The sequence below is a fragment of the Camponotus vicinus genome, unplaced genomic scaffold (genome assembly GCF_025532165.1).
Source record: "Camponotus vicinus isolate PSW18456_S1 unplaced genomic scaffold, iyCamVici1.0 SCAF_9, whole genome shotgun sequence".
Classification (NCBI taxonomy): Eukaryota; Metazoa; Arthropoda; class Insecta; order Hymenoptera; family Formicidae; genus Camponotus; species Camponotus vicinus.
The window spans coordinates 10178048-10203121 of record NW_028141981.1 but is presented as its reverse complement, the minus strand read 5'-3'; the positions used below and the strand labels follow the sequence as shown (position 1 = coordinate 10203121).

The 25074-nt window shown below is 34.7% G+C and overlaps 1 protein-coding gene across 6 annotated transcripts in view; it reads right to left on the bottom strand.

Moving 5' to 3' along the window:
• The window catches only part of LOC145976668 (nephrin), a 372381-nt gene that overhangs the window by 17048 nt on the left and 330259 nt on the right, over positions 1–25074 (bottom strand). For all 6 annotated transcript variants that reach the window (XM_083107939.1, XM_083107938.1, XM_083107942.1 and 3 more), the window contains 4 exons: positions 12612–12766; positions 5763–5907; positions 3908–4038; positions 409–568 (listed from right to left, as the gene is read on the bottom strand). In XM_083107939.1, the coding sequence (XP_082964065.1) occupies positions 409–568; positions 3908–4038; positions 5763–5907; positions 12612–12766 (591 nt within the window). The remainder of the gene's footprint in view (positions 1–408; positions 569–3907; positions 4039–5762; positions 5908–12611; positions 12767–25074) is intronic.

The following is a 25074-nucleotide window of genomic DNA, read 5'->3' as shown; positions in this document are numbered from 1 at the left end:
TCCTCCGAGTCTCATAAGCCCGGTGACCAATTACGGGGGCTAGACAGTCGCGATTCTCCTGAAAGCCGTTCTCTAGAAGACGCTTAATAACGTCGCTATTTAAATGTCAGTCATCGGTTACGTCGCCGCATCGTTTACATTGCATTACATTGAGATATCTGCGACGTTGTGAGTGCCTCTTTGAAACAATTACAAGGATTTCGGGCGGAAAAGTCGAGACGGAATAATCGAGACCGGCTTCGTAAAGAGCAAGAGCAAAGAGGTAAAAACGTTATTTCCAACAAAGGAGCGGTCGAGCGGTATCGAAAGAGAATTTGCTCGGAATAAAATCTTTCGTATAAACGAGATCGAATCGCGTGCGTTTTTAGAGCGCCAGTGATAACGCGATCAACGATAATGGGTACTTACACATGATTTTAAGCTCCACGATATTGCTGTAGCCATCGCCTTCGACGTTGCTGGCGACGCAGGTGTAATTTCCGGCTTGGGACCGATTCACCTCTCGGAGAGCCAAACCATATTGCTGGACTATGACGCCATTCTTCGCATTATTCTGAATCACGTGCCCCTGGAACAATGCGCATTCGCGATTAGATTCAAGTACCGTCGTGATGTCTCTCGCCAAGTACCAACCTTGGTTATTATTTCCAATCTACATGGTAATGTACGCCGATGTTGCCTACTTGGAAAACAGCCTATCGTTTTACGAATATATACGCTCGTATTAATCGATCGATAATTAAATTTATCGGAACAAAGAGAGAGAATGTAAAATTGTACTTTACTTTATAAAACAATATGATGTGTAATATAATCTGTAGCCTCTGTAACATTCACATTCGATGTGGAAATAACTCGGCGATAGATGTATTTCACTTAGAACGACGGCGGCATTTTACTTAATTAAACGGGGTTTTATTAATATTGAGTTAATGAACTGCTGTGCCAACGACGACATCGGTAGAGTTGGACATTTCGCGTATTTACAAAGCATATTTATGGACGTCATAATATAACGTACTATATTAAACAATACAACGAAGGTAGCAAGAATGCAAAATGTGAATAGACGTTGACGAAAAACAGGAAAAGAGGAGGGAGAAGAAACGTATAATGAGATGTGCGAATAACGGAAACGTAAAAATGGCGTCGATGTAGTCAAAGAAAATTACATCGCTGTTTATATCAAGATACCGTACTCTCTAAAAGTGAATCAGTGAAAATATCACTAATTTAAACAGTAAAATAAGATTTCACAGAGAATCAGTGAGTGTTTTACTGATCTTCAGTGGAAACGCTTATTTTTTTATTATTTTATCTTATATCTCACTGATTATGGTCAGTTAAAGTAAAATTCACTGTAAAACCAGTAAGCGCAAGTTCGTTCGTTTACCGCTACGATCGCTATCACTCTCGTATTTAGTTTTAGTCATAAGAATTATATAAAGTTTGCAAAGAGCGACAGATAAAATTAGAAATATTACTTCGATTTAATTTCTGATACAATCTCAATAGAGAGGCTTCAGATATTAAATCGATCTTATAAGTCGGACAAATAAATGTCTGGCGACTTAATAAAAATTATTCGTTCGTTATCTATTTAAAATAACAAGTTCAATATGCATGTAATATAAATAAAATAAAATTTTTAATATAATAAATATTTAGTAAACATAAATAAAATTTTTAATTTTATATGAAATAGATAGAGAGATGAATTGTAGTTTAATATTACTGACAATAACGAAAGAAATATTACTGATATTGAGAAATATTACTGAGTTATTACTGATTGAAACAGTCAAAATTATTAACTGATTCTTTCAATAAAATATCACTGATTTACAGTACGCTGTACTTATAACTGCTGTAATAAGTGACTATTTACTGTTTTTCAATGATAATACACTGATTCACTTTTAGAGAGTACTCTCTAAAAGTGAATCAGTGAAAATATCACTAATTTAAACAGTAAAATAAGATTTCACTGAGAATCGGTGAGTATTTTACTGATCTTCAATGGAAACGCTTATTTTTTTGTTATTTTATTTTATATCTCACTGATTATGGTCAGTTAAAGTAAAATTCACTGTAAAACCAGTAAATTTCACTGTAAAACCAGTAATCGCTAGTTCGTTCGTTTACCGTTACGATCGCTATCACTCTCGTATTTAGTTTTTAGTCATAAGAATTATATAAAGTTTGCAAAGAGCGACAGATAAAATTAGAAATATTACTTCGATTTAATTTCTGATACAATCTCAATAGAGAGGCTTCAGATATTAAATCGATCTTATAAGTCGGACAAATAAATGTCTGGCGACTTAATGAAAATTATTCGTTCGTTATCTATTTAAAATAACAAGTTCAATATACATGTAATATAAATAAAATAAAATTTTTAATATAATAAATATTTAGTAAATATAAATAAAATTTTTAATTTTATATGAAATAGATAGAGAGATGAATTGTAGTTTAATATTACTGACAATAACGAAAGAAATATTACTGATATTGAGAAATATTACTGATTGAAACAGTCAAAATTATTAACTGATTCTTTCAATAAAATATCACTGATTTACAGTGCTGTACTTATAACTGCTGTAATCAGTGACTATTTATTGTTTATTTATTGTTTTTCAGTGATAATACACTTATTCACGTTTAGAAAGTAGTATGCTTTTTGTAGTGATCTTTTTTCGAAATAGGATAGATCAAGTTTTCGCATGCTACGTGCGAAGAAAAACTGCATATTGAGAAAAACTATTACTTAATGTTTCTCTACGGGATGAAATTCATGAAAATAAAATTGGTTAAATATATTTTATTCAGAAAAAACTCATTACGATAATCCTAATGAAAACGGTCGCAAAACGGTCAGCAAGATAAAAATTTTCAGCATGTCCCTCTTGTATGCAGGAAAAAGTTGATTAAGATAAGGAACGAGCTAATATTTACATTAAGGGAGATGCATTTAAAATTATATTAAGGAAGATTCTTGTATGATGTAATTGTATTATGTGTAACGGATGAACATTACGGTCCGCAAGTTAGGTAATATTTAGAGAGGCAGCAGAGGTTTTAGGCATGCAGAAAGTTTGTTTCCTATTTGTCGGTTTCGACTGCAATAGCCATTATTCTGAACCAACAGTTTTAGGTGAAGTCGGAACTATTCAAGCGCAAATATATCACTCGAGAGAATCCAGAGGTCATTGTTCAAATTCAAGCCTTGAGCTTTCTCGATTTGTTTATGTTGCGTTATACACACACATACTCAACTTATATACAGAGTGTTTCTTAATAAGTGCGAAAAATTGTAGGAGATGATTCTTTGTCGAAAATTAAGGGGGGTTTTTCATATAAACATTAAAAAGTTCTAATAAAAAATTGAATAGGGGTTGCTAGTTTTATCCCCTTATAACAATATACGGGAGGCTGAAAAAATATTAATGAATAACCTTTTTACTAGTAGAAAATATCCACCTAATTTCATTTCTTTAACTTGTTCCAAATTTGAAAAAAAATAAAAACCTAATTTTTACCCCCATTTTTGGAGGAGTATAACTTTACAGAGAAGGATGTAGGAGTAGATGTTTACATGAAAAACTCCCTTTAATTTTCGACAAAGAATCATCTCCAAAATTTTTCGCACTTATTAAGAAACTGTATACACAATATACTGTATATACAAATTTCTATATTAGTACATTTTCATTTATTAATTAATATTATCTATTGATCCGTTATTCTTAAATAATAATATTGGCTAATGTGTATTTTTATTATATTTCGCCGATTTAAAATTATAAACAGTATTTTAAAATTGTATTTATACAATATGCACCAATATATAATATTTACAATATATATACAGAAAAATCTTCTTAATCATTTTACTTACATTATGCTTCCACACGACTTTGTAAGCATCCGGATTCGCGCGAACTTTGCACTCGAAATATACGTCATCACCTTCTTCGATGTCATCCGGATTCATATTCGAGCCGAGTTGCAGATGCAGAATTGGAACAACTGTAACGAAAAAATATGTAACATAAGTTATTGAAACAATCTATTAATTATTTATTTTCGTAATTTATAAAAACCTATTTCGTATAAATAAATGCTAATAAATCAATATCCGCGCATCTAGATAATTAAAAATTGAAGAAAACATATACAAGATTTAAACAAGTCGAAATTTTCTCACATTGTATAGGAAAGATGACAGAAAATTGTCTAGCATTTAAAAAAAATAATTAGAAACAGACTTCTCATATGTGTGTATATGTGAGGGTATTAAAATTATAAACTTATATATTATTCACGCGTAAAAAATTTATTTAAAAAATCAAATTATTTTTGTATATTTTTTTATTTTTATTCAATGTCGCGCGATCAAAATTATTTACAAAACACATAAATCTTACCCCTATTCAATTTTTAATTATTATCTTCACGGAGAATTAAATTTCTAGCAACTACTAATATAATCTACAAATCTTGATTTGCAAAGATATAACTTGTTTATCGAAAACACAATAGACTCGCCTTGCCTTGCATCGGGGTTTTCGAATTCGCGAGATGTCGCAAGCGAATAAATCGCCGTCGCAGCGGACGTTCCATTTTGGTCGCCGTCGTTGACGTCTCGTTATTGTGATTACACTCGCGTTTGCACGAACGTAATCTATATCGACGGTCTTGTTTCGGCCTGCCAGGCTTTTAACCCGTTTACCCGTTACTCGATGCATACATACATACATACATACGTATGTACGTACACGGGAGGACGCGGCTGTATGCCGTGCACGCGGATTTTTCGATGTGTCGATTGCGCGAAGAGCGACACGCGTTTATGAGTTTAGGACTTGATGAATCACTGCCAATTTGTTTTTACGCGGCGATGCGCGTTTAACGCGCGACAATTCGCATCCGAATTTTCAAAACTTGTTTGTTTTCGCTTGTGCTGTCGGTGTTATTCTGAAATATACATATATATATATATATATATATTTTATGTCCTTTACAAGGAAAAAGAGAATTCCAGACGGATATAGTCGGAGCGCAAGCCCGCTAAAGTGAAATTTTTGCTAGGATAACATAGAAATGTTTGCAGTACGCGTAACAATTTCATTCCCGATGAGACTTGTGTTTACTTTCATAGTCGTATAAAAATAAAATGCGAATATCGCGCGTTTATTATACGCTGAGAAATATTCTTTACTCGTTTGTTTTTATTGCGCGGCAAGGCATAAAGGAGAGAAATGATTGCGAGTTATTGTCCTGTAATAATGTTGAATCTGGAGCATTGTTGGCGCGCTCGCATAATATTGACGGCGGTGTGTTAATGAATAATGATATCAGTGATAATAATGCCGGCTCCGCAGAGCGTATCATGCTGCCATTACGAGTATGTAAACTCGTGGTCTACCCCAGCTATTGGTTTGTGATCTGATATTATCCTCGTCCAATTTTTTTTATATTGCCTGTACCAATATCGTATCATAATTATTCTGATTATGCAGACAGTAGTAATGTCGTCGGGAATAATATTCAATGAAACGCGCGCATATTATGTTATTGTTATTATTATTATCGATAAATACAAGACAAAACATGTCTGTCTCATAATTAGTAATCGCTGAACATCGAGCGACCGTGCAGGATTTTATGAAAATTACTGGAGGATCTTCAAATTTCATCGCTTACGTGCAACTATCTTCATTTGTACCTTGCATGTGAGGATGCATACTTACAAAAAACATTCAGTTTCCATGTATCCTCTGCTATACCCCGTTGAATTTTAGGATTCTCAGCCCTGCACGTGATAACTTTATCGTGGTCTAGTAGAGTGGGTTGAAACGTTAAGATGGAACTCGTCATGTTACCATCCTGAGAAACCTGCAACGAAATCGAGTCACAATATTCGTTTTATTATTATTATTATTATTATTAACGCAATTATTAACTATCGATTAACGAGAAAGGATACTTTGTGCAGTTTCAATTATTATAAGATAAGATAATATAAAGCTATTAATTATGCATCGTATTAAATTTTATATATTGGCGCGGGTTCAGAGAGTATCGGATTTATATAAAATTATTCTCATAATCGATATATCGAAATTATAATTATGCGTTACATATTTTAATGTGCCTTATGCCGCATCCGTTAATTGCATTCCCGATATTTTTTGCTATAGCGCGCTTATTAAAGTGCGCATCGCGCACGAGTAATTAGATCACGTGTACTTAATGCTAATGCTTAATATGAACGCGTTATCTGTTTTGTTAATAGCGATAAATGAACAATTTGCGACAGCAAATCAGATATATCCACCTATTATCAGTTATGATACTGCATACCAACATTTTGTTTATTTATTATTTTGTTACGTACATTAATTTGCAAGCGTTTCATTAAAGTTTCGCTGCTAATTAATGTCGACGCCAAATATCGCGTATAGTAGATGCAGAAATATGATACATGCATTTTAACTTGAAGCCGTTGTGAACGAAAAGCTAATTATAATCGACTAAGACAAGCTACCGTACATGTTTCTGTTGTTTTGCGATTATAAAATATACGCCATAGTGTAATCTTTTTGAAACAATTTTTCTAAAGCTAATTGAATGGCTCCAAATTAGCAGTCTCCAAATTAAAAGCTTACATTAATGCTCTTGTATCGTAAAAGAGATATTGCATTTATTTGTGTAATAAACTTAATCATTTTCTTGATTAAATATTTCTAATAATTACAGTCAATAATTCGTGTTGTTATTTTATTGTTTGTACAATATGGTCAATAAAATCGAAATTAAAAAATATATTTATATAAAATACAAATTTATATAAAATATACAAAATTTATATAAAATATATTTTTTTATATAATTATTTTATATAAAATACAAATTTTATGTTATTAAAAATTACACAATAGCGTAATTTTTTTGAAACAATTTTTTAAAGAATTTTATTAACTTCGAGTCAAAAAATGGTATAGTTTTATAGTGGGTGTAATTATTCCTACTCGCGCGTTTGAGGTAAGGCCAAGCCTTATAAGGCCAAGCCTTATAAGCCAAGCGTTAATCCGGCGATAAGTCTTAATGACCGGACGAGTCAGTCGAGGAGGCGTTTATCACCCACCTTTGTAGGTGGTGTAATAGGACCTGGCTTTCACGTGAGTATTTCACCCCCTTACCTACGCGGGTGAATGTAACTTTGACGTAACCGGCACGAAACCAGCTTCTGTAAATCTACACGAGGCGTAGGTGTCTTGTCGGAAAACATGTAATTATCAAACATTTATACACGACCACATACGCTTTAATGCGGCGTCTACAATGATATTTTAAGGAGATTTAAGGCGTAAGATTTAAGAAATTGACCAATCACAGTCAAGTATTAAGAGAATACTCGATTGTGATTGGTCAATTTCTTAAGTCTTACGCCTTAAGTCTCCTTAAAATCTCATTGTAGACGACGCTTAACGTTCACGCACAATCTTCCTTTATGAGCAAGAATGTATAGAAAGTATTTACAAGACAAACACCGTACGATATTTTAATAGCATATTCTAGATTAATTAAAGACGAGGATCTCCTAATACAAAAATATCGAGCTCATAATAGCTTTCGTATAGCTCTTTGTTTGTAATAGCTTTCATAAGTTCGTGAATTTAAGATTCTAATTATATATTCAAAAACGTATTGAGATCTATGTATTCCAAGTTTTATAATTTAAATGACGTCGATCTTCATTGTTCAATTATTATACAATTTGATCTACGGGAATAAAATTAATTTTCATTTTTATCGAAAAAGTATTTTTATGGAAAATAATTTTTACAATCTTTATTTTCAAATTTTTGTAATATATGCTGTGAGAGAAATAAAATTATATGATTTTAATAAATTTAATAATGTTAATAATTGAGTGATGATTAAATAACGTTTTCAAGTTCAATTAAAATCAACTTAAACTATGATATGATTATTCTTATCATTTCTTTAGCTTTCCCGTTTTCTACGACTTAACACAAATTTTCTATTGAATAACGAAATTATCAGATCTAGATTAGAGCGCAATTCAATTTTGATGCAAATACAGTTAAACAATTCTCTCTCTTCTACTGAAACTGAGATAAATTCGTGCAGCAATGATGAGAGTGACAACGAACTATCTCATAATCATATTTGCAACCTCGTCTTATCGCGTCACTCGATATCGGTCAGGTTAATGGCTCCTCAAAGCTAATTGAATGGCTCTAAATTAGCAGCCTCCAAATCAAAAGCTTACATTAATGCTTTTGTATCGTAAAAGAGATATTGCATTTATTTGTAATAAACTTAATCACTTTCTTGATTAAATATTTCTAATAATTATTGTCGATAACTCGTGTTATCTTACTGTTTGTAAAATATGGTCAATAAAATCGAAATCATATAAAATACAAATTTTAAATCAAAACTTTTGCTTAATATTGACTCAAATCATCAATAACACTGAATAAAAAAATATATTGATATTTAATTATCGTAAATGTGAAAATTTAATTGCTTTTATCAAGAATATTAATTAATTTTGCTTTTAAAATATAAATTTTATAAAAATGAAAGTAAATTATCACTCAAAATTATTACTTCGAAAAAATTTGAAGAGGATCCGTATTTACACACAATAACACTTAAAAAAATATACCTTAAATCTCCAAAAATATTTTTATTATATTTAAAATTTTTTAAATTCGAGATTTTTAATATTTCAGAAACTTCAATCAAGAAGTTTTGCAAGATAAAAAGCAATCTAGATATCAAAGGTTTATGTATATAAGATTACATTTACCAGGTCAACGTATGATTTATATTTCTTTAAAGCACGCACACACGCGCACACACACACATTTTTATTTTTTACGTAGTTTTAGTAAAATTTATATTGGGATGTATTTAGATAATTTATCAGAATCGTAATGTATATATAATACAAGTTTTCGCATTTTTAAGTAAGAAAAAATGGTTTCATGCACGTAATAAGAACGCTGCGATTAGTAAACTATTATATACGTATCTCTCGTCCCATTAAAAATATTAAAGTTGCAACCGTGCAATTCCCTTAAGAGCGCGATTAAAATCATGTTAATACGTTTTAAAAAAGGCACGCAACATATTTCAGCTACTTTCGCAGAAATACGGGTAAGTGGTAAGAGTATGGGTCGTAATAATGATGCGCGATAGAAAAGCGCACACACACAAGTATCTTAAAAAGAAAGAAAACACAAAACTAGTCCCATCTTAAATTTAACGTGTAATTAATTTCATTGAGAGCACATTTACAATTACGGTTATTACTGCATTTCGCTCAATACTCTTTCCAATAGGTATACAATTTCTTGACGAGCAATACAGATTGCGGATGAAGAGATTGAAACTTTTGTACCGCAGTGTACGTATGCGGGGGCGGCAGAGCCGGGACGAAATTGGCCCGAAATTCGCGCGGCGGTCATAAATCGGCAAAGTCGAATCACCCACTGCCAACTATACTGTCCACAATCCACCCTCTCTTCCTATCCTCTCCGTTTCGCCCCTGGGTTTTTCTGCCCCCTCACTCTCTCTCTCTCTCTCTCTCCTCTCTCTCTCTCTCTCTCTCTTTCTCTCTCTCTCTCTCTCTCTCTCTCTCTCTCTCTCTCTCTCTCTCTCTCTGTCTCTCTTCCTCTGTTCGCCATCCCTCGATATGTCTGCCGGTACCGAACTTCATTCGACACCGCGATATTATGACGTATAACGCGAGATAGCGCGAACGTGTCAGAACTGGATGCCACCTGCCTGGCACCGACCAACAACGTGATCGTTATTTGCGGCGGAAAATATCAGCTCTTTGAATCTCTCCGCCACTGCGGCGGATCATCGTCGATCACAAGCGCGCGCGCGCGCCCACGCGAGATCGATCGGATCGACGAATCGTTATTGCAAAATTCACGCATACGAATGGCAGCGAGGCCCGCGCTCATTTTTCATTCGGAAAGTTTTACCGCATTTCGATTATGCACGGAATGAGAATGACGTTACGCGAAATTCCCGCAGAGAACGGCCTATTTTTATGGTTTTTCCATTTATTCTTTAATCATTAATTTATTATAAATTTTTGCAATTGAATAATTAACATGTTCGTATTTTTTTCTATAATATCATGCAAATTGTCACGTGAATTTGATCGCGAAACGAAAATGTAGTTTGCAGAGGAATATTTGAATAGTGTGCGCGAAATCGAATTCTTCAAAAGAATCATGGATAAGACGATAAATGAAGAGAATAGATAGAGAATAGTTAGTTTTTCAATATTCGTTTTAATTTAGTCTGACGAATTGTATTTTAGACGAATTTTCTGGTAGAAAAACGCTCGAAAACGATGAATATATAAAAGTCGATGCTTTACTATCAGAGTTCAAATACGATGGCAATTTCATCATCATTGTGATTGCAAAAACGGCCAAGTGTCCAAGTGAGTTTTAGTTTGTTTCAATAATTCAAGATTATGATCTTTTTCTAATGAAAGCTTAGTAAATTTTAATTCAAAAAGTTTTTAAAATTTAAACGAAAAACGATTACAATCTGAAATTTAGAAAATTATCTTTCAAAATTAATGTAAAATCTAAAAATCTGAAATTTTATACAATTTTACATCTTACACAATAGCGTGCTAAAAATTTAAGCGTGACGCAAATAGTGAAAAGATAATAATAAGAGCTCATAGTAGATAAAAATTTAATTATACGTGCTTGTATTGTTTTACATTAAACACACTATATATTTCTACCAACATTCGAATCTGTCATAGAACTATTGACAAGTCGTCGGATGATGGATGATGTCCATCGCTCCATAGTTACGCGTGTACCGTCTATATTAGATAACTTTGTCCTATTCCTAGATTAGATGGATCTCCTTAATGTCAAATCTCTCAAATTCACGTCCATCACTCAATTTACACAATTAATTGAGGCAGAAAAAGCAAAAGTATTTGACTGCGCAGATTAAATCGAAACATATCAAACATTGCACTTGTATATGCGTATAAAAATATTATGAGATATATATTGCACCTAAATTTGTTAAAACTAAAGAAATGTAGTTTATGAATATTTCTAATTCAATATCATATTTTGATATCACATTTTTCTCTTCCAAGAGAAAATTGATTAATCTATTCCGTTCGTTCGTAAAATGAACCGATTCTTTGTACAATGATTCAATCACGTACGTTTACCGTTCGAACCGAAAGAAAAACTTTTGAAAAAAAAGAAAAAAACTCTTACAAGCGGCAGTTGCGAGAGACTCGAGCGGCGTGTACATCGAGATTCGAGATGCAATTTGGGGGCGGTTGGGTCAAAGAATCACGTTTCAGGAAGAGTTTGCGCCGCGGAAACGCAAGACGGGCGTAGATCGATGGCTCGCCCGAGAGTTCGAGTACGTACGAAGGAGTTTCCCCGTGATGTTAGGATCAAAGAGCGGGGGAGACGCGCACGCGAGATAGAGACGAGGGGGCGAGTCGCGAGAGCGAGAGCGAGAGATCACGAAAGCATCGCCGCTATCCGGTAATTGCGCCATGGCGTGTCGGAGGGGGAGCTTAATGGCAACGATGCAAATACCGATACCGGCGCTAATGTCAGTGATTTCGTGGGGAAACTGGCATCTCGAAGGAGATGCCGCGTACGTCTTCCGAATCGCGCGCTTTTTCGGGCCTCTTCTCGGCCGCGTTAAATCTCCTCGAGACTCGATCCTCGAATCCGATTGTTTTTTCCCATGTCGCACCCCGCAGGAAACGACGACGAAGACGTCGTTTTTTTTATGCCGACGTTGAGTTATCTCCCAACGACAAGTTGGCGCGAATCATCCCTTACATGAGGTATTAGAGTTATTTCCATCGAATAAGAATTTCATAGATTTCATAGAGATACGTCATATTACAAATAAAATATCGACGTGACGCGAGGAGATAATGGAGATCGATCTTCTCGGTGTCGATGATAACATTAGTGAGTTAGGTGATGAAAAGGAAATATAGGCTACGATGTATCATTTTGTTTTTCGCTCTACATTTTGGCGCGAAAGCGCAGAATAGGAAATTATTTTATGGTTCGCGTCGTTTGTTTCCCCTTCTAGCATTTCGCCTATGACGGTTGTCACACATTAATTTTACTCGCGCGGTATTTTATCAATAGGATCGAAAACGAATATCGAATATCGCGTTTTTGGCACTCGAAACAGTTACAGTTGTGTGAAATCACACGTGCAGAAACAAAGTGATCATCCTAGATAAAAATACGAGTTGTGATAGTTTTGCCAAACAAACCTTTTTAAGCATTTTGAAAGAAAAATTGAGGAGAAAATGATCTTTTCCTTGAAAGAGTAAATTACATATTAATAAGATACGAAAGATGTCTAAAGATACATGACGAGCTAAAATATTTAGACCGCAACTCACACATTCATGCAATATTATTATGTCTTTATGTAATTTTAACAAGCGTACGAGACATCCTTCTCGCGCGGTGACAGATCCTAATAATGTATCGCTCGATCAGCTGTACAGCCCTTACCTTGTTCGTGTAATTATCGAGCCTCTTGCCATCCATGTACCAGGACAGCTCAGCCGGCGGCCTTGAGCCGAATGTCATGCAGTTGATGTCGTATTTCCGATTCGCGCTGAGGGGCGCGTGTTCGTTGCTGAGTATCATCACGCTCAGGGGCCTCACTGAAACACGAGGAGGATCGAGGTCGATTACAAGAGTGGACCACGTGAATAACGCGCGGACGTTGATGGACGCCCGATCAAAAAGCACGAACAAGAATTGCGGCAGCTGCGGAATTGCGGTGCTTAGAGCGGCCACGGACTTGCACCACCGTCCGCCCGCTCCCTAATGCGTTTTAAACGAGTGGTACCACGCTACAGTTACCACCCTGAACGTATTGCCGCAAAACCTACACCCTGATAGCCTCGGGGAGGGCAGTGGCCCGCTAGCTCCGAACCGCGCCTCTCATAGATTAAGGACTGGTGGGCGTTTCACGTTGATTAATTGAGCCAAGTATTGAATAGTGCACAGACAAAATGGAGTTAAACATCAATCTTTAGCCTAATCTCGAGATATCGCGGAATTAACTGCCAGCGCGGTAACAACCTGAAACGCTCTTGCCCTCCATTTCCCGTCTCTGCAGTCGTAGCATAATTCCTTCCGAAGAAATATTGGCAAATTTCTTCTAAAGTCGCATGAACGTGAGAGATAATTGGTTATTAGGTAGAAACGTAAGTCAAAAAATCTTGCAAGAATATAATGTATAAATTGTTAACAACGCAAGAATAATAACTAAAAATATATTAACTCTCGATATTAGAAATGTATGTTTCAATGGAGAAATCCATCATGTTGAGCAAAAATCAGTTACTTAAAAGTCTCGTGAGCGGAGCGTACGCTCAATGTTTACGAGACATTAAATTGCCTCTCGCAAGAGCGTCACAGTAAGTGACGGTATTGACATCTCGACGACGTGGATGAAAGTGCCGATATAGTCGCCCGATTCAACCGCGAAATAAGTCTCGGTCGAATCACCCACACCCCGGCATCTTTCCATCGAATTTAATCGTCAACGGCTCGGCAAAGGAACGTCTTTCTTCGCTGGGACGCCGGGGAACGAAAAAAGTGCGAGCGCGACACGACCAAGGGCCGACTGCGGGGGAGATAGGGACCAACGTAGCTTGGCATAGGTAGTATAGACGCAGAGGAGAGATTTTTCATTCGGCTCGCACACCATCGCGCTCAGGGAGAGTCTGGAATTAAACTTTCAGTACGCCGAACTTTTGACTCCAATGAAAAATTCTCCTCTCTTCCTTCCTTTCGCCGCGTCCACCATTACCTTCATCTTCGCTAACCTTAATTTACCGGCTACAATCTCGCCTGCCCGTGTTCAATCGGCATGTCGGTGCTAAAAGCACGATTACCAGCATAAGCCCCTGCCGGTACTCGAGCGTCTATACAATCGTGTTGCATATTCGCATCACGCAATTCTGTGTTTATGCGGTAAATGCGGCTTTGAAATTCCGTCTTGAACGCGTTATTCAATTCTCTTTAACCCTGTGTGCTTGAAATGCCATTAGTTGATCTTTAATATCTTTTATATGTCGTATTTTATTTCTATAATTTTTCGTTTGTACCTGGAATTTTTTTTCTTATAATGGAAAGAACGAAATCTGTGCTCACACGCGTTCTTAGTTTTTTGCAAATTAATGAAAAATTAATATTATCTTTCCCTTCTTTTTCTCTATCCCTCGGTACGTTATGGCGCTTATTACAGGGAGCCAACCCTTTTATTCCGTTTCCTTTTTATCTCATGTTTATTATTTCGTTATTACGAGTAAAGCAACACGTGCACATTTTTTCTATTCTTTTTTTTTTTGCTTTCTCGTCATTACGTGAGTGGACTAGACAGAAAGACGTGACTAGGAGCAATATTCTTCTCACGTTGTATAAACGTTCGTCAGCTTTTTCGCGGGCTGTATTGTATGCGCTCGACGGATAGTCATGATGAACGAAGGGTTGCGCGAAAAAAAGTGCGTCAGTGTCCATTAGATGACCCACTAAACGTCCAACGAGCATGCGAACGCGTCACGATCACACCGTGCCGATGGTCTAATGGCTGTCTGATGGATGACGCGAATCGGATTTATACAAATAATGGTTCCATAGATCCGACGAATGCCCTTTTTACTTTTATTGCAAGTTATTTTTATTGTAAAAAAAAGATTAATAAATTTTGCTGATATTGTTTCACGAGATGCATTATGACTGTAAAGAATATGTATAATGAGAATAATTTATTAAACCAAATAATTTTATTTAATTCAATTAAAAATTCTCAGATTTTACGTTAAACTGATAGTTGAAATAATATCCCATAGAACATTAAAATATACTTAGTATATACAATGTATGTACATTTATGTATATTGTATATTCTATGTATATACATTCTATGTATATACAGCCTAAAATATCTTTAGGATGTTTTATGGATATCCAGTGTTACTATTTTGAATATCCCAAAAATGTCCATTTTAAAGACCAAACGGACTAAAATTGGACTTGTTTCGAACATTAAAAGAATATTTTAAAAATAGGTATAAATAATTTTTACAAAATATTTTAATAAAAAAATTTAAATTTATTATATTAAATTTCTCATTATTTTATATTATTTTATATTAAATTCGTTTATTCGCCGGACATTTACTTGTCCGACTTATAAAATCAATTTAATATCTGAAACTCGTGATTTAGATCAGAAATTAAATTGAACAGTATATTTTTAAACGTATTTGTTACCTTTTGCAATCTTTATATAATTCTCATAACTAAAACTTAAATACGAGAAAGATAGCGCATCGCACATCGCGTAGCGGTAAACGAACGAACTAACACATCCTTGCGTGCTCGCGCGAAACTTTGACGTCCAAGATAGGACATCTTGTGGACGTCCAAATATTGGCCATTAACGGATGTCTCAAATCGGATGTACGATGGATGTTCATTTCATGTTCATGGACGTGTGGACGTAAAATGGATATAAAATGAATATCTATAGGATGTCCTGTGCTGTCTGGGTTGTCCATCCATTCTTTATACAAACTACATATTTACATTTCACATACGTAGTACAAGAACTGTATGTACATATGGAATACATCAATAAATATACATCTTATATATTGTAATGTATATCTAAATTATGTATATGAAATGTATGTACTTAGAGATTATAAAACGCATGTATATATGATGTACAGCAATGTATATACATATTACAAACAGTAAAGTATATAAAAACTCTGTATCTACATTTCACATACACTGTACATACATAAATTGTATGTATATATAAAATACATCAATGAATATACATAATACATATTGTAGTGTTTATCCAAATCATGTATATGAAATGTATGAACATACAACATACAAGATATTATTTTCATGTTATGGAAGTAAGATGTATATTCATAGAATATCTAATGTTATATGGAATATAATCGCAAAAGATTTCGTGTAGATAACATATTATAGAATAATATATTATTCATAGGATATTATGTTTATAGGATTTGGTTTAAAACATAATAAAACATAATAAGAGTGCTTGAATTATTTTATTGCATATTGATTTATATTTGTTTTTGGTCAAATAAAATTTAGTACAATTTTCATAATAAATCCATATCTTCAAAATAGAAATAAGACTTCATCTCGTTTTATTTTGCGAGATAAAATTTTAATTGGAGCTTGTTGAAGAAGAAAATAGACTATTACAAGAAATCGATAATGCAATGGCAAGTAATCTATCGATATGCAATTTATATTCGATATGAGGAATACTATAATAATTTCCGTTCAGACAATTATTATTTCTTTGATAAAAATAAACGTTTATATGTAAACTATCTATACTTATATATAAAAAAGCCCGGAATTGCTTAGACAGACAAACTGTAAATAATGCCAATAAAGAATGCCGATGGGCATCAAATACAATCGTTCTTCGGGATTCGCCAACGATCGCAGAAGGATTCGATACAGTTCGGATAAGAGGCAGGGAACGACGGAATAAAAACGGTACTAACGAGATCGGAGTGCAAAAAGAGGGTTGAAGAGAAAGGACGGAGAACAGGACGAAAGAGAGTTAGGGGAGAAGATAGAGCGACTGAGTAACGAACGGGCGGACGAGGTTGAACTTATTGCTATCGCGAATTGAAAATACGTCCGTGCTTAATCCGACGGGGCTTACGGTCGCGCGTTTGCATATTCCGGCCGTCTACTTCTGCCCCCGGATATCCCGCAGCTAGCGTACGTAGTTTTTGGTGAGTCCGCGCCGCGCCATCGCCCGTTACTCTCTATGTTTATTCGTATCTCGCTTTATTACGTTTCCGGATTAATGCCAAGTTACAGACAAAAAGATTGTAGGTATTAAATGTATTGGTTTGTGTGCGCGGCACGCACCGAATAAAAACAGAGAGAGAGAGAGAGAGAGAGAGAGAGAGAGAGAGAAAACATATATCCGGGCGCATAATGTTACATGGATGGACCGAAACAGAGAATGCGATCTCGCTTCGCTTCTCCGTTTTTTACCGCGTCGCGAAAAATGCAAAACAATCTCCCTTCAACGTGAGTCTGAGCAGCAACATGTGTCATTCTAGACAGGAAGATGTCCTAACATGACACATGCGTGAAAGATGCAGATTAAATTGACTCTTATTCACACAAGACGCCTTTTAAACTTTGTCTTGCGCAACAAAAAATATCAAGAGATGCTTAAAAATTCAGTACATATATCTTTTTAGAAGTAGCATTTGTAAAAAGTCCATTATTGTATCTTAAGTAACGTAAAATAACGTAAAATATTTATCTTTTTATTCGAATTATATAGATTAATTTTGCAGATATTATTAAATCGTTATTGATACTCAAAAATTAATATAAAAATACTTTTATATATTAAATATATTTTAACTTACTTTAGACTTTTATTTTTGATAACAAATTTAGGTAAATTTAGTATAAATAAAATAAATAAAATTTAGATTAATTATTTTCTAAAATCTAAATTCGAAAATCATGATTCTAAAATTTAAATTAATTACTTTCTAAAATAAGTAATATTTAATTATACATAACTAATTATACATAACTCTATTATACATAATAATTATACATAATATTTAATTATACGTTTTATTATATATAACAAGTAATATTTAATTTATATTTAATATAATTAAATTAATATATTTTCAAGTTAGTGCAAGCTTTTGGGCTTAAATCGTCGACCTAATCTGAAGTTTAAAATACAATGTTATATCAAAATATCGATATATTCCTCAAAACTCCTTAAAACATTAATCTATTGTGAAAAAACTTGTGGAAAAAAATTATATTCAGCAAAATTACGAAAATAATTATCTTCATCTTAGGACGAAGAAAGATTCTTTTTTTGTTGACCTATATTTTATATAAAGATTAAATATTAAATGAAATAAAAGCAACCGCTTTTTATATGACGCAAAATATAAGGGTGATTATGAAGAGTGTAATTAATATTGAAGTTTGCGCGAAATGGCGATATTACATTGTGCGCATTGGCGCTCTAATGAATAACTCCGGGCAATCCGCCGTGTAAATTTGTTGGCCGACTCCTGTACATTAGTAGTAACGGACGGAAGGACGCTAATGAGTAGGCGAGACCGCCTGACGCCGTGGATGCTGTTTGAATAGAGCGCAAGACAAAGTTAACTCGAACCGGGTAGATGAAGAGTCTGCAAAATAGCGCGAGTATTACGAGCAAAATTAACGACAGTGGATTCTGCTTGCAAGGAATCGCGGCTATTGTGAACGCGAATCGCACTATGATTTCGATCGCCCAAAAGCGCGTCCAATTCTGTAAAGTCCTTCCTAGACGTGGCGAATTCGAACGCGTCGAGGACGAGATCAACGCGAATACATTTCGCTCGGAATCGTCAGCAAAATGGCATGCTTTTATTTGCGTTCATTAGCAATTGCATCGTGTTATGAAACTTTGTATAACGATCGAAAACAGCTGTGTTCCCAGAAAGTTTATTCAATGGCCGAGTTCGTAAATCAATTATCCGTTATTTCGTCCGTGAAATGATTGCGACCGCGCTTGCAAGTTTTCCATACTGATGTGTTGCAAGTGTTTAATTTATTTATCTCGTAGTATTTTCACGGTATATATAATAGTAATACTCATCCGTATTCTATAAATCGAGTAATCCGAGAATTTCATGGGAGTTTCTTTGAGATACGAGTGAGCTTGCAATCCATTCTATTGGAAACCTTGGCGTTATTGTTAACTTCGATTCGTACAATCCGACGAATTTTTATAATGCAATCCCGATCAATTTTTATAACGCAACTGTGCATCTTCAGTAGCGGCTGATCTGCTGATAATGACAAACTTAGGTAGGAAAGCATACTTAACTCAGAGCTGGAATTACTTTCTTTAAGGGGATCCTAAACTGAACGGTGAACTCTTACACGATTACAGCGCTCTCATCTAATCCTCATCCCGTATCTCTCTCTATCACATTATTTATAAAGAAGATGCACTTTTCCACCCTACTTTACCGATATTTCAGGTACATACGGACTGAAATTTTCGGAAGAATACCATTTATTAATTAGGCAATTAAATTTAGTTTTTATAGTTCGACAATGTTCTACGGTGCAGTACACAATCGTGAAAGCTACTGTTTTATGCATAAAAGCTATAAAACTTTTATAAGAAGCTAATATTTTTACAAGTTGACAGCTCTGACGCCATGTTGATTTAAGAAGTCGATAAATAAAATTTTATACTTATTTTCTTTCTCAATATAAAATCTCATACTATATAGAGTTTTCACGTGTCCGTTTGTGTATATACTTCAATTCTGGAGAAAGATTTTTAATTCTCTACAGGCAATAAAAATGGCACACTTCCGAAAATTACGGCGTTTTTGTCGATAAAACAGGCGACTTTAGGATCCCCTTAATTTCAGTTCTGAGCAACATTTATCCTGTTCAACAATGATCACTAATAATATTAATCAAGAACGTTTCTCGCCGCGCCAACTTGCTCGACAGCGGTCCGATTTTATTCGTGGCTTGTGCGTCTCTTGACAATTCTTGGAACATTTACCGCTCTCTCGTTACGTTGTCGCCGAGATCTCTCAGTGCGAGCAAGGAAAGAGGCGAGGGTCGCGCCAAGGGAACATTTGTAAATGCACGGCCGCCATATAACACAGGCGTTTCTACAGCTGCGGATATTGTTCACGGGTAACACAGCCTTGTCTCGGGGTCACACGAGACTCACTCGACTTCAACCGTAGTCTGAGAGGGCTCTCCTGTCTCCTTCAGAGTCTCCTGTCTCCGGTATACAATCAAGCCTCCGGCAGTTCGAGGACTTGTACCTCCTTCATTGCTTTCTCTCTTCCTCATATTCTCTTTTCATATTCTCTCTCTCTCTCTTTCTTTCTTTCTTCGGCTATTCTATCGGTGGCTTACCCCGTTGTCAGCATTGTTGTCGTCTGGCTGTATCGCGACGCCAGATATCACGGAGGGAAACGCAGGCTAACTCGTCTTGTCTTTAACTGTCCAAGAAGATATGCGCACACAATTCGATATATCTTCTTTATTTGCTTTCCACCATACTTTGGATGTACTTTCTATGCAATTTTTTTGTTGTTTCTTCAGTAGCGCGTTTTCTTTATAAATTTCTGCGCGTATTTCATGAGTAACGTCATTTATTACGGTATCGAGAAATTTGTAAAACATTAAGCTTTAATGTCGCGATTTGCTTTTGAAAGAATTACGATCTATATTAAACTTGTTGTTAGGTAAAAATACAATTGAGAACAAAGTGCTTTTTAAACGGTACAAATATAGGAATCTTTACAGAGTTTCGGGTCATTTGATAACTAGGTCTAACAAGTAAGGTTCTTGTGTAAGTCTGTAGCAGAAAACTCCTTTCTAAAGTTATTCTTAACGATGATTCTAAAAAAATAACTTATAAGATAATTTAAAGACATCTCAAAATATGAGAGAAAAATATCTCGACTCTTTTTTAATTTAATAACATTGAAAGCTGAGATTTTATAATACAACAATAACTGTTATAAATATTGTGGAAAATATCAAAAGTAGTTTTCTATAAAACAAAAAGTGCAATAAAAAATGAAACGAATACAGAAAGATATTATATAATGAATATTATATTTAATATTGTGAATATTATATTTATTATATAGTATAGTATTACACTTATTCAAGTAACATATTTTAATTTTATTTTTCAGAAAAGAGTTACATTTTTTTGAAAATACTATATTTTAATAATATTTTAATAATATTTTAATATAATTTTTTTTTCTTATTGAGAGTGTTCCGATATCTTTATTACAATAAGGAAAAAGAGATTTATTTTTATGAGTATCAAATTAATCTACTTTTAAATGTATCAAATTCGTAATTTATTTGTCTATATATAAAATAAAATTTAATAAAATAAAAATATCTATTTCTTGCAAATCATTAAATATTAAATAATTAATTCAGTCATTGTGTCAGCATGTATGAATCACGAAATATTTTTAAGTTACTTTGATATTATTAAGACTCATATCTCTTATATCTAAAATATTAAATACATTTAATTATACATTTGCAATTGCTTTCCAGAAGTGTTTTTCATATGTAAAATACATAAAAATTACATAGAATGGCTGAAACTTTGCTCCCATGATCTTTATATTGAGACGTTTACAGATAAAATTTTATAATTTTATACAGCAAATTAAATACTTAAATATTCCAAAATTAATAGAGAGTATCAGTGATTCTCTAAATAAGTATACTATTGTTATCTCTGATCATTGTTTCATTCTATTCATGATATGATTACCATATTTATAGAAAAATAATAAATGTTCCCTCTGAATGAAAAAGAAAAGTAAATGTCGACGGAGCGGAAAAAGCAGGAGATTCGCATAAAGAAATCTCGCCTAATCTCGGGAAATGATATCGCGGCTTCCCGCAGACGTAGTATGCCCGGGAGAGCTGCAAAAACGACCGAATAGTCGGTGATCGGACGGGGAGAGTAAAACGGGCTTTTCTCTTTCCTCTCCCGGGAGGGAGCTAGTTTTCCAGCCAACTCTTCCCCGAAGAGTTTCTCAATTTTCAATTCCATGAATACTCACGCGCGCGAGCGCGCGACTTCCCTCTGTCCAAAATGGCCACCGTGAATCCCATCGATATGGATCTTTTTGTCTTGCGCGACTTAACAGCCACGACGGCGAGGAGAGAGAGAGCCGCATTGAAAAATCGCCGATTCCATTAAAAGTTGAACGGATTTCCGGGGCTCGGTGTGATTTTCACCCGTCTCACGTCACAGCCCCAAAAAGATCAGCTCGGCGCGAGTTCTGAATGCTCGCTCCGTGTCGCAGAAAGCGACCTGATCACCAACAGCCAATCTGAAAGCTAACTCTCGTTGATATTACGAGTCTTTATCCCGGAGTTCTTCTGCTTTTTTTCTCGCGTCTCTCTGTCCCGTTCGCGATTCGGGTTTGCTCTATTTCTCTCTCCATTCGCCTACCATCCTTATCCTCCGCGACCAAGTTCGTCGCACTGTAAATCAGGCCCACCGTCACCCAATTTCGCCGGCTGACTCCATTACCAGTCAACTGCCCTCTAATTAGTCAGGCTCGATTAGGTTGGGGTGGGTACAACGAGCTAGCGCCAGGATTTGTTCTCCATTCCTCTCGAAAGAGCGCCGACTCAATCCCAAGATCGCTCTCTTTCTCGCTCTTTGCCTCTTCGGAACCACCATATTATACCTTCTCGACCTCTTCTATTTCCATCTCTGCTTGCGGCACCGCAATTCTGCGGCGTGTAATTCCATTCCTACCTTCCACTCTTCTTGTCTTTATCTCTTGTATTCTCTTTCTCTCTCTCTCTCTCTCATCTTTGCTCCTTTTCATGTTTTAATGAAACGATAACACACACGTGATCTCATTTCGTCCGTTGTCCGCATTTGTTCGCTTTTGATGTAATCCCTCATTTGTACTGCCGCTTGCATCTTGACAGAGCGCTCGGCTTTTTGGCATAGAGTAGTTGCTTATAATTCCGACTAATTAAATTCACCTGAATGCAAGTCGGTGATCACAAACGGTTAATATCGTTAGTTCATGTAGCACATTATTTAGCACAGAGAGTCAAAAAGTATCAGCATACTCACTATCCAATTAATCGTGACATGATTTCGATTTATATTAATGATTCATTGTAGTATTCGTCTTAGAGGAAAATATCTGATACTCTGTACCAGGTCAAAGATTGTGAGAAATGGAAAAAGGATCGACCCCTGTTAAGACTTACTAACAAGGGTATCAAATAAGCTCTATAAATTCGGAATATCATGTTCGATACGGTACGATTCGATCAAAGGTTAGCCAGACTGATTCGTTACATTAATCTTCTCGAGGTTTTTTTCTCTTCCTCCCGGCGGAAGCTCGACCTTTCTGCCATTTACAAGAAAGATTGAAATCTTTCGTCTTCAATTTCGTCGATTCAAATTATATCAACGATTACCAATTACATGACGCGGAAAATTGAGAAAGAAGAAGATACAAGAAATTTTTTCTATTAATATTATAATATCTCCTGTTATTATGTGTATTCACGAGTGCGTATTCATCAGCGTTAGATAAAAACATTTTTCTACGCTTACGCAGCAAATATACGCCGTATCATATAATTTTATCTACCATCCTACAATATACGCGAGATATATAAAAGTTTATTGAAAACATGCAGACATAAATGTTTAATGTATACTGGCTATTTTAATTTAAAGCGTTGTACATTTACATAACGCAACGTAAGCATTTGTTCTAATGAGTATATAAAATCTACAAAGTTTGCTTGTTAAGCGCTTAGGAAAGTAAAGAAACAATTTTTTTTAATAGGAAAAAAAACACGTTTTTTTCATTGAAAAGACAAATTTGATTTTTTTATCATTTTTTGTAGTATAATATTATTTTTCTTCATATTTTTTTGTTAATATAATAAGAAAATATAAAGTTGTTATATTTTTAATTTATCTTTTTTATAAAATAAAGTAATTTTAATGAGTTAATGAGATTTTGCGGTAAATTGTGGCAATACCAAAAATTTTTACTATGCATTTAATTGAAAATTATCCGAATTATGTCGTGTTTGATATTATCGCAAAAATTAAAATTAACTTCGAAAAAAATTAATTAAAAACACAACTTTAATTTTCTTTTCATTATATTAAAATAGTGATTGAAATATATTTTTAAAAATTCCAAATGTTGTTTTTGTATACACAATAAAGACAATTCATTCATGTTCAAGATTTTGATTTGTTTTCGAAAAATTTATCTAATTAAAAATAATAATTACATATCTATATAGATACTTGAAATGCGGTCTACATTTAAAATAGTGTGATAATTAGTTTAAATCTATCATCTAAGAAATCAGAAATAATGAAAACTTGCAATAATCAAAATATAAAGATTTTAAATATCTTAAAAAAAGAAAATTTTGAAAAGGAACGTTTGTTGTTATTTTTCACAAAAAAATTGTACTTTATAAAAAACATTTTATTTTTTTCAATTACATCTCTATAAGCGCCCAAAATAAACGAAAACTATTACTTCTGCAAGAAGAAGAGCTAAGTTTAGGGCGCTGTACTTTATATTATCTAGAAGAAAAAAAAAGACTCGGTTGATTAGCTTCGAACTTCTCGACCATTCCTGCGAATAATGAATACAGTTTTATTCTTAAATCGCGACGACGATGGTGAAGAAGTTTCCAACGAAATTATCGTTAGAAGAAGATTTCGCTGTGCGACGCATTGCTACTACGAATAAAATCCGAAAAGTATCCGCAATTATTTTAATTTTGCGCCGCGTGTCGTATCGGTTTTCCGTTTGCGTTTCGTGAGCGGTTTATTTCCACTTCTCACGGCTACCAGTGAACAAGCGGGCATCCCGGGTGAAAATAATTCGTGCGATAAACCTCTGCCGGGGAAAAATATGCCATTACCTGATGAATACGCGCTCCATTTGTAAATGCGACGATTTTCGAGCGCACAAGCGTTAAATATTAATTTTCTCGGAATAATGGGATTTCAAAACCACGGTACACACAACTGAATGTGACACGCGATGTACCCCCGACTGGCGGTACTTCGGAATTTGCGCAGAAAGACTCGATGAACCGTGAAATAATAATGATCCGCGATTAAACTGCGTTATACGTGCGGCCATCGTTCAGCGCGCCGTACGTTTTGATAATTTATTTCGCAACGTTCGTGCGCACCCCTCCTGTCAGGACTCATATTAACGACCGTGGTTTATTTATTATCAAACGTTTGCTAGCTGACCGAAGGACCAGGTCGATTTACTCTTTGATAGGAACATCGAAAATGTTC